This window comes from Rousettus aegyptiacus, unplaced genomic scaffold, assembly GCF_014176215.1.
Source record: "Rousettus aegyptiacus isolate mRouAeg1 unplaced genomic scaffold, mRouAeg1.p scaffold_m13_p_1, whole genome shotgun sequence".
NCBI lineage: Eukaryota > Metazoa > Chordata > Mammalia > Chiroptera > Pteropodidae > Rousettus > Rousettus aegyptiacus.
Window position 1 is genome coordinate 42,197,383 of NW_023416284.1, and position 11,255 is coordinate 42,208,637.

Below are 11,255 nucleotides of genomic sequence, written 5' to 3' on the forward strand. Positions count from 1 at the left end.
AGGTTCTAGCCAGTACAATAGGAAAAGGAAGGAAGGAAAGTAAGAAAAGAAATTTGAAACATTCAGATTGGAAAGGAAGAAATAAAACTATCTTTACTCATAGACAACAAGATCCTGTATGCAGAAAATCCTAAAGAATCTCTAAAAAAGACTACTAGAATTAACAAATGAATTCAGCAAGAATACATTCAGAGAACACATGTTCAACATTCAAGAATCAATTGCATTTCTATACACTAGCAATGAACCAAAAATAATTTTAATAATAATTTTATTACCCATTCATGATAATATCAAAAACTATAAAATACTTAGAAATAAATTTAACAAAACAAGTGTAAGACTTACACACTGGAAATTTTAATTCTGTTGAGAAAAATCAACTAAGGTCTAAAATAAGGAGACGACAGTCTGTGTTCGTAGATTTTTCAGATGGCAGTTCTCCCCAAACTACAGACACAACATAATTCCTATCAAAATCTCAAAAATATTTTTACAGAAATTGGCAAAATTTATATTGATATTGATCCTAAAATGTTTATAAAAATGCAAAAAATCCAGACAAAATGGGCAAAATAATTTTGAAAAAAAATTAACATTTGAAGACTTACACTTCAGATTTCATATTTTACTACAGAATAACAGTAATCAGAACATTGTGGTACTGGAGTGTAAGAACAGACATACAGATCAATGAAACCAGTGTCAAGAAATAAACTACATTTATGGTTAACTGATTTTTGACAAATGTACCAAGGCAAATCAGTGAGACAAAGACAGTCATTTCAGAGTATACAACTAAACATTCTCATGCAAAAAATAAATTTAGACCCTCGTTTCACACCATGTGCAAAAATTAATGCAAAATGGATCAGAAATCTAAATATAAGAGCTGAAACTATAAAAGTTTATAGAAGAAAACAGAGAAGGAAATCTCGACCATGATAAGCAGTCTTAGATACACCAAAAACATGATCCATAAAAGAAAAAAAATTGATAAATTGGGCTTCATCAAAATTAAAAATGTACTTCAAAATTCATCATTAAGAAAATGAAGGAAAAAAACCAGACGGGAAAAAATATTTGTAAATCATACATCTAATAAAAGACTTGTATCCAGAACATATAAAGAACTCTTACAACTCAAAAACCAGATAAATAATCCAATTTAAAAATGAGCAAATTGTTTGAATAGGTATTTCACTAAAGATATGTAAATGGCCAAAAAACACAAGAACATCACTAATCATTAGGGAAATGCAAATTAAAACCACAATGACATGCCAACTTCACACTCATTTAGATTCTCTCTAATCAAAAAGAGGACATTAACAAGTATTAGCGAGAATGTGGAGAAATTCAAACCCTTGTACATTGCTGGTAGGAATTTAAAATGGTATAGTTGCTGTAGAACAGTTTGGCAGTTCCTCAAAAAATTAAACATAAAATTACCAACAGATGACCTAGCAGCTCCACTCCTAAGAATATACCCACGAGAATTAAAAACAGGTGTTCAAACAAAAGCTGTACATGACTATTCATAGCAGCACTATTCACAACAGCCAAAAGGTAGAAACAACCTAAATGTTTGTCAGCGAGTGGCTAAACAAAATGTGGTATATACACAAATAGAATATTATTCAGCCACACAAAAAAAATAAAGTACTGATACATGCTACAACATGGATAAATCACAAAAACATCATGCTAAGTGAATAAAGCCAAACGCAAAAGACTACATATTGTATGACCCTAATTATATGAAATGTTCAGGAAAGGTAAATCTAGAGAGAAAGAGATAGAAAGTATATTAGTGGTTACCTGGAGCTGGGGATAGAAATAAGGAGTGACTATAAACTGTCACAAGGGATTGTGGGGAGGGGTGACAGAAATGCTCTCAAACTGGATTGTGGGTGATACTTTCATAACTCTATAAATTTACTAAAAATCATTGAATGGTCACTTAAATTAATTTTATGGTCTGTAAATTATTCCTCAATAAAGTTTTTTTGTTGTTTTTTGTTTTTAAGAGCCAGAGCATGGTTGGAACTAACTACTCTGTGAAGATAAGGGGAAGACATTACTTATTAGTCAGTAAGAATGATGATAACAAGAAAAGAAGAGAGATTAAGTGGAAGTCACTAAGTTTTACACCCTGAGATGCCTTACCACAATCCCTGTATCTTTAGCAAAGTTTATGAAAATCATTAAATGGCTGATATAGGTGAAGAAGTTCCATTTTCTGGTGTCACAGGACAAATCAGAAAGATCTCGTGATGGTGCAGGAGTGCAGATGCAAAAAGAAGCATGGGAAAGCAAAAAAAAAAAAAAAAAACCTACTACTCCTTGGAAGGGCTATGAGCAGACATTAAGATCAGAGCTAATAAAGTTAAGGGACCAAATCCATAGCTGGTATCAGGTAATCCTGGTTGTCTTTGTATTTTTGTATTTCACAAGTTACATTTAAATTTTAGTAGGTACCACAGCTGACTCTATTTAAATTATTTAAATTATAATGATGCTGAACAACTTAAAATACAGTCATTAAATTATAATGACTGTATTTAAATTATAATGATGCTGAACAACTTAAAATGTCTAATTTTTAAGACCATTAGTTGTTTTGGTGTGACCACTCTTACCCTCCTTTTGGTTAGAAACACTTTGTTTTTGGTAAGGAACTCATTCCTTGAGTTGGGCAAGGCTGACACCATCCTATCTCTCCTCCAAGCCATACAGAATGGCATGTGACCCAAGACTAGCCAGAGTCCTCTATATCCCTAGATACAGTAATTGGCTCAAGGAAGGATACGTGTCTCAAGCCAGACCAATAATTGAGTTGCTGGATCTTTTCTACCAGAACTAAACTGGCAGGATTTGAGCTTCAAGCTGCCTACTCTCATTGTAACCATTCAGCGGGAAATCCAAGACATGAAGAGGCCTGCTGACTTCATCTGTATCTCAGAACCAGATGTACTTCAGTTTTGTGAGTCAATACTTTTTGTATGCAAATTAATCTGATTTGAGTTTCTTTTGCTTGCAACCAAAGTCTCCTCTGTATAAAGTCATTGAAAACTAGTGAGACACCTAGAATGGTTGCTAAAGGGATCCAAATGATGCAACCCAGAAGTGAAGCGGAGTTAACTCTGAGAAGACTGAATTGACTAATGGAAAAGAGGATGCAGGACAAAAGCAGGTAAGATAAATTTCTTCTTTCAGACTCCCATCTACTGATCTAAGGAACTGCTCATCCATAAAAAGATATTCTATGTAGCCCAGCAAGCACACCTGCCAACGACCTCACTCCAGCTCTTTGGGAAGTAGTGTCCAACAAGATAAGACAACTCCTTATATTGTTTCCCTTCCTTCTCCACCTCACTTTCCTTTTCTCTTTTGAGGCCCTGGGATTATTCCTTCCCAGATAAACCCTCAACTCTTAATCTGTGTCTCAGTCTCTTGTTTTCTAGAGAACCCAAACTAAAAAACCTACAGTAACCATGAGGCTTAATATTAAGTAAAACACAGAAAGCTTTCCCTTTGAACTCATAAACAAAATGAGGATGCTCAATAGTAATAAATGTTGAATAGAAATTATAATCTGTACAGTACTGCAAAGTAATAACCTACAGAGCAAGACAAAAAAATAAATCAGTTATAAGGTCTGAAAAGGAAGAAATAAAAATTCATGATTGCTAGATGATATGGCTGCCTACAAAGAAAATACAAATAAATCCAAAGACAGATACATTTTTAGAATTAACAAGGGTTTAGCAAGGTATATGGCTAGATACAAAATCATTATAAACCTATGAATAAATCTAACAAAAGATATGTAAGAACATTATGGAGAAAATTTAAAATTTCATTGTACACCATAAAGCAGAACTAAATAAATGGAGAAGAGACATCATGATCACAGATTGGAAACTTAATATTATAAGGATGTCATTTTTCCCCAAAGTTGATATATAGGTTCAATACAATCCCTAATTCTAGTAGGATTTAAGGGGGTTTCTAGAATATACATGTAACTTTAAAGGGCTAAGAGAAGCCAGGGCTCTTTTAAAAAGATGAGAAGAGTTATTCTACCAAATTCCAAGACTTATTGGAATTAAGATCATTTATAATGGATGAAAAGATATATAAAGAGACCAATGGAACAAAACAGAGAGCCCAGTACCAGACCCACAAATAAAGACACACAATCTAGTAGAGATGTGACAGGGCAATCGATGGAAAAAGGATAATCCATTCTGAAAAATATTTAAATTTCACACCATACCCATATCAAGTCCAGGTAGAATATAAGCCTAAATGCAAAAGAGGTAACTACAAAGTTTATGATAATACAGATGAATATATTAGTGACCTCTGGGTAATAAAATATTTCTTATACAAGACTCCAAAAGAATATTAAAAAAAAAAAAGACTGATAAATTGCATTAAAACTGAGAATTTAGTTTTGAAAAGATTCTATAAAAAGATTAAAAACTAAACAGCATAAGGAAAGATATTTACAACACATACAATCAATAAATGACTAATACAGTGAATGTATATAAAGTACTCACACAAATCCATAAGAAAAAGAATCCACAGGTGGGGGGGAGGGAGAGAACAGCAAAAGACGTGTATAGGTAATTCACAAAAGACTATTCAAGTGGTCAAAAGACATGCAAAACAGAGCTCAATCTCATCGGTAATCAAGTAAATAAATACAAATTAAAACTTATAATAAGTAAGCATCATGCATCCATCAGATTGGCAAAAACTTGGCAATACCAAGTGATACAACTATGTAAAGCAATATTGTTGTGGGAGTGTAAATTTCTGCAACTATTTTAGACAACAGCTTGGCATTACCTAATAAACTTGATGATAAATAAAACTGCTGTGATGAGCAAAAAAATACCTATGACCCAGTAATTCCCCACCTGGGTATACCCTAGAGAAACTAAGGCACACATGTAACCAGGATACATGTATAGGAATGTTCATAGGAACATTGTTTCTAATAGTCAAAAACTGGAAACAACCCAAATGTCCATCTACTGTATATTTACACAATGAAATAATACAAAACAATGAAAATGAATGAACTTCAACTACTCATAACATCATGAATGAATCTCATAGATACAAATATAACTTTGAGCAAATAAGTCAGAAAAGCGTACAAACATATATAGCATGATTATATTCAGGTGAATTCAAAAACAGAAAAAAATATACTGCTTAAAAATGCATTCGCAGGTGGTTAAAAAAAAAAAAAAAAGGCAAGGAAATGGTTATGCCAAAAGTAAGGATAATGGATTAGAATAGCCTCAAGAAAAGGGTAAGATATGGAGAAGGAAGGATATACCAAAAAGAAAAAACAGAAGAGTTACAGAGACGCAAATGAGCAGAACATTTGTTGGGGTACAGTGAAAACACAGACTGACAGGTCCAAAATGCAAGCTAGAGAATAAATCAACAAGAGAGGGACCGGATGACAAATGACTTGAAAATGCAAACAGGAGTTTGGATTTAACACCGAAGAAAGCCTCTGTATATTCTTGAACAGAAGAATGCCATAATAAAAGCTCTGTTTTAGGGAGATTTCATTTGTAGTACATTTGAATCAGGAGAGATTAGATCAGCTATGACCCTGTTGTTGTCATCTAGAAGAGAGGTAATGAAAAATGCTCCATGGTGGCAGGGTGGCATTCATTCAAACGCTATGTGTCTCATTTATACAGACTGTGTGCTAAGCACTGAAGCTAAAAAGACCTAGGACCAGCTATCAGAGAGCTCTGAAAAGAAGTATAAAATAAGGGGAAAGGAGAGTTGGGGACAACAAGCACAAGAAATTTTTTGAAAAACAAACAAGAAGTAGTTCATGAAATCAGTGAAGAAAAGAAAAAAGTCAAAGGTTCTCAATCCTTGTGAATTCTATAATTCAAGCACATATAAAATACCATGGTAAGCACAGCCATACGGCCCAAGGATTTACGAGAAAAGGAAGAAAGTAGTTGTGACTATACCACATACAAGTGACAAATATGACTAGAAAAGAAAAAGGAATGATTGGTTTCCATCTAGAAATGCCAGAAGACTCAATGGTTCTTTGTTTTATGATGAGAAGGCACAGTAAGTCTTATGGTATAAGGGAAACATCCATAAAAAGGAATAGATTGAAGATACTAGTAAAGAAAGGGAAAATTGTGAGATCAAGGTTCTGAGGGAGGTGGTAAGGTAGGGGATTCAAAGCATAATAAAATAGGTAAGCTTTAGGGATAAGACACCTTTCAGGCTCACGAGAAAGATGGTTAGATGACATATTGGGGCAGAAGTATGCCGAGGTTAAAATGAAGAATTCATGCTAGATGGTCTTGAACTCTTCAGTAAAAGATGGGGTAAGGAAACAAAGATAATAAATAAATGATTTGGTGTAAACCTCACTTCAAATGAGAAAACATTAATTAATAAAAGATCAACTCTGGCCTGGTCTAGTCTCCTTCTAACACAACTCTGGAGTAAGAAACAGGTTAGATACTCAGCACTAAGAGTTAGTGAGGTGAGTCGAACAAAAGGTCAGAGAAGTGTATGTGTCCACAGTGATGAAACAGGCAGCATTGAAGTAGTTGGTACTAACTGGAAAAGATTTACTTTGATCAGGAGTGAGATAATGAATCGAACAAAGTAGATTCAATGAACTGAAAGACTGGAGCAAGAGTTATGAACAGGTTCAAGACTAAAAACAATTGAGGATATAAATAAGCTTATATCCAGGAAACCCTAGTCATGTAAGATTTTCCTCAGAAATAAAGGTCTGATGAAAGCCTTTCATAAAACTCTGCTTCTTGGGCAGAAAAATGATATCAAATTAATGAAGGAAAGATTAAGAAGGCAAGGGTAACTCTCGAGATGCTAACAGAGGCAGTTAGAAAATGTGGAGCTACTCCACAAAATATTTTGCAGAAAGAAAATACAGTCACATAAAAAGAGTATAGTATCTGAAATCAGAGGAGTAGGATTTGAGTCCCAATTCTGATAAATAACCTCATGTTCTGTAGGCCTCAATTCCTCATTTAGATTATGGGAATAGTACATAATATAGGAATAATAGCAGCAGCTAACATTAATTTTTAATGGTTATGTTTCAGGCACAGTTCTAAATGTTATCAATGCATTAACTCATTTAATCCTCACATTAACCCCGTGGAGGCTTTTATTCCCATTTTACTGATGAGGAAACCAAGACAGAGAGGTTAAATCAGGTGCCCAGAATTATATAGCCATTATGTGGTAAAGGCAGAATTTCAACTCGTGCAATGTCCCCTGTAGCCTATATTCTTTTTTACTATGTCCTTCTACCTCCCTGAGTTATGAAGATAAGAGTACAATGAAAAGTATTTTAAGTATACACAAATGTTCATCATTACTGCTGAATATCAAGTGACAGGACAAAATAATCCAAACGAAATCCTAGATCATTAATTTACAGTCAACATTCCATATATTGTACCTATTAAAAGCTGGGAGTGATTATAAAGGTTAACAATGCATATGCCTTGTCCTCAAAAAGTAAGAAGATAAGAAGCAGCACCTCCATGGACAAAATGTACATGCTGCTTTTCTACGATCAGTGATAGAGACAAAATGTACATGCTGCTTTTCTACGATCGGTGATACAAAATAAAGAGCTTGGAGAAATCACCAAATCGCAGCTTCAAAAAATAAAAGCACTAAATGCAAAGGGTTAGGAAATAACTGAGCCGGAAGAGAAATCAGTATAATTCTTTGTAAAGTAAAGGTTTCTGACAATTATAAGGTTTCAAATAGCAACAGGCTTTTCACAGAGCAACAAATTTCGTATGAAATTTGAAAATCATGAAAAGGATTATCACTTCCAAGAAAAGGTCCTAAGCCACATTATAAATACTGTAGTAACAAAAAATATTAATAATAAAAAGTAATTGATATTTACTGGGCACTTACTATGAAAAAAAGCACCATTCTAAGCACTTTATAGGTATTAATGTATTTAATTCTTACAACAACTCTATAAAGTAGCATCTACTATTACCCCTATTTTATAGATAGGGAAAATAAGGCAGAAGAGAAGTGATGTAACTTGTCCAAGTTTACTCAGTGCTAGGATGTCAAACCTAGGCATTGTGTCTCCAGAGTTTATACTATACTTCCTCTAGTAGGAAACTAAGAACAGAACAAGAATTTATTCAGAAGTATTATTCAGCTATATTCGGCAACAAGGAGGAAGTATCTTTCATTCACAATAAGCAGACAATAATTCATCATCTATAGCAGTTCTGTCCTTGGTCTTCCCTCCAAATTAAGTGTGCACATTTCTCGGAGACTATCTCATCTACTCCTCTGGCTTCAATTATAATCAACCTATTGATGACTCCCAAATCTAGCCCTCCAGCCCAGTCTCTCTTCTGTACCTTAAACCTACACCAACAACCAGATGGACATTTCTCTTTGATGCTCCATGAGCACTTCAAAATCAACATGTCCGAAACTAAATCATCATCTCTATTCCACCTCATTTCCCACCCTTAAACCCCTTTTCTTCTGTACTCTCTTACCTCAATGATTGCCTCCATCATCCACCTGGTTGCCCAAGTCAGAAACCTGGATGTCATCCCAGACTCTTCAGTCTTCCTCACCTTCCATATCAATCACCAATCAGTGCGATATCTACCTCCTAAGTATTTGTCCAATAAATGCATCTCTACAAGGCTATATTAGTTTGAATTTTGTGTTGTTTTGCAAAACTGATTATCATTGTGTGTATATGTGTGTTTTGTCTTGTCCCATCTAAGGACAAACTCCATAAACAGAAAACAGACATTGTACGTATTTTGTATCTAACTCCCTAATGTGTACTTTCTTGGTCAGCACAATGTTCTCAGAGGTGAACTTTTGGTTCCATTAAAAGGAAATTAATATTAAGCATGTGTGTCAAGTAATATATCTTTAAAAAAAAAATTAAAAAGGCACTGCCTTCAGAAACAAGACCCAGTTGTTTTACAAAAAAAATAATGATAATTTCCCATTAAGTATCATGACTCCCTAGGATAGCTAGTATAGGTCATGAACTATGTTGAACACTTTACAAAAAGTATGCCATTTAATGTTCACAAGTCTATCAGTGAAGTAGTATCATTATACTCATTTTTCGGATGAAGAAACTAAAACTTAAAGAGAGCTTAAACAATTTGGCCAAGGTATCAAGTTAGAAAATAACAGTAAGGATCTGAATTCACGTCACAGTCTGACACTAGAGCCATGGTCTTAATCACTTATTTTGCCTCTCAAGGAGAAAATGAAATGTGTTTTAAAGCTCGAAAGTAAAAAAAAAAAAAAAAAAAAAAAAAAAAAAAAAAATTAAGCAGGAAGCTTAAACTAAAGTGATGTTGGCTTTAAATTAAAAACGAGCCAAAACAGAGTAACACTATGGAAGTTCGGGAAGTTAAGACAGGACTTGTTTGGTGTTTGGTAGGTCCAAAAATCTTTAAATACATTAGCAAACTAAAAAGATCCAGAGCCACAGATATATAATTGTCAAAAATACATTTGAATATTCCTTTCTTTTACTAGGACATCATAATTCAGATATATGGCCTTATTGAAACTCAAAAGTGTAGTGTCTTATACATTAGTATGTTTCACAAAGAAATATTAGACTCCTCCACTGTAATTCAATTTTAGTTGTGAGGGGTAGAAAGGTGGCAACCAACCCACCACAAATAGATAAAAGGTTGGGAAACTTTAACCTTGATCGCTTCGTTACTTCCAGACTCTTAAAATAGGAGTCAAAGGGCCAGTGTGTAAAGAACACTGCCTATCATCCATCTTCCTCTAGTGCTGAGAAACACAGGCGGCGCACACTGAAATTCACATGGTATTAACATTAAGCGTCAACCTGAAATTCTTCAAACAGTCCGTAGCTGCACACGGAAGGTGCAGAGCACAAGCTCTCAACTTTTAATTTTGGCCACACGTTTGAAATTCTGAGCGCACGAGCCCACTTTGAATTGTGCCCCGGGGTGCAAAGTGGGTTCCTGTCATTTCTCAGGAAGGGAAAGAGGCGTGTAGAAGGGGCGGCCTCCCACCCGCCAGGAGCCCGCCGCGCGCCGCTCCTTTTGTTGGGGTGGAGAGGAGGGCGGACCCCCGCACCTTCCCGGGGGCAAACCAAGAGTGGGCGGGGAGAGGGAGGGGGCGAAGCGCCGCGATTCCCCCGGCGCCGGGGGTGGGGACACAAAGAATTTAGGAAGCGCAGATCAGCCGGCCAGTGAGCTCCCCCACCCGTCCTTCAATGAGCAGCCGCGAAAATGCAGGCCCGCGCGGCCGAGGACCCGGCGGAGGTGGGCGCCCGGGATCTCCAGGACCCCAGCGAGGCTTGGCTGCTGGCGCGGGCTGAGGGCCGGGGTGGGAGGGTGGCGCGAGGCCTCGGCGGCGGCGACCGCAACACCCGCGAACCCCTCCGCCCAGCCGCGGGCCAGGCCGCGGGATCCCGGCGTCCGCGTCGCCACACCCACCCGCCTCCTAGGCCCGACCCGGGAGGACCCCCCCGGCTCTCGCTCCGGTTGCGGCGGCGCGCCCCACGCCCGGGATTTACCTGCTGATCTTCTGGGCAAAGGCGCGGCGCTCGGCCATGGCTGCTGAGGAGGCGGCCGCAGCGGTCTGGGCGCGGGCCGGCGGGAGCGTGCCTCCTCGCTCGCGCTCCCTCCCTCGCGGCCTCTGCCAGTCCCAGCTCCGGACTCGGGAGGCAGGGGCTGGCGGCCGGAGCCGGGAACGAGCCCTGCCGTAATGCTCCTGAGAGGCGCGCAACAAGAAACCGCTCCTCCCCCAGCGCGTCAGTCTCCGCAGAAGCACCGGCTTCGGGACGCCGTTACGGCGGACGGGAGCCTAGGGGAAGAATGGGGTGTGGAGGGACCGAGACGCCATCCCCGGCCGCTTTGATGCCGCGGGGTCCGCACCACCGGCAGGACGCCTGAGAAGGACAAGCGACCTAGCGAAGCTGGAAAATAAGATAACCCTACGCGGGGGAGGGGCGGGGGGGGGGGGCTTTCCCGAAAAGGAAGGGAAGGAAATGGAAGATGGGCTTTGCCGCTCAGAATGGCTTGGTTCGTGTTTCTGCAGCGCCCATCTACAAGCAGCTGAAAGCACTTTCTGTTCTGTTTCCACCATGTGAATGGGGTCTGACCAGAGAAGGAATGTTTTTGTTTTTTAAAGAAAAAGCCAGA

At 37.9% G+C, this 11,255-nt stretch overlaps 1 protein-coding gene across 9 annotated transcripts in view; it reads right to left on the reverse strand.

The window, feature by feature from the left end:
• DOCK7 (dedicator of cytokinesis 7) overlaps positions 1 to 10,985 on the reverse strand; it is a 154,703-nt gene extending 143,718 nt beyond the window's left edge. For 6 of the 9 annotated variants that reach the window (XM_036234638.1, XM_036234678.1, XM_036234672.1 and 3 more), the window contains exon 1: positions 10,628 to 10,764. In XM_036234638.1, coding sequence (XP_036090531.1) covers positions 10,628 to 10,665 — 38 coding nt within the window. In that variant the 5' untranslated portion in view covers positions 10,666 to 10,764. Of the gene's footprint in view, positions 1 to 10,627 lie in introns of all 9 variants that reach the window. The other 3 variants (XM_036234668.1, XM_036234640.1, XR_004955171.1) reach the window with 2 other exon arrangements.
• Between the last annotated feature and the right edge of the window lie 270 nt (positions 10,986 to 11,255).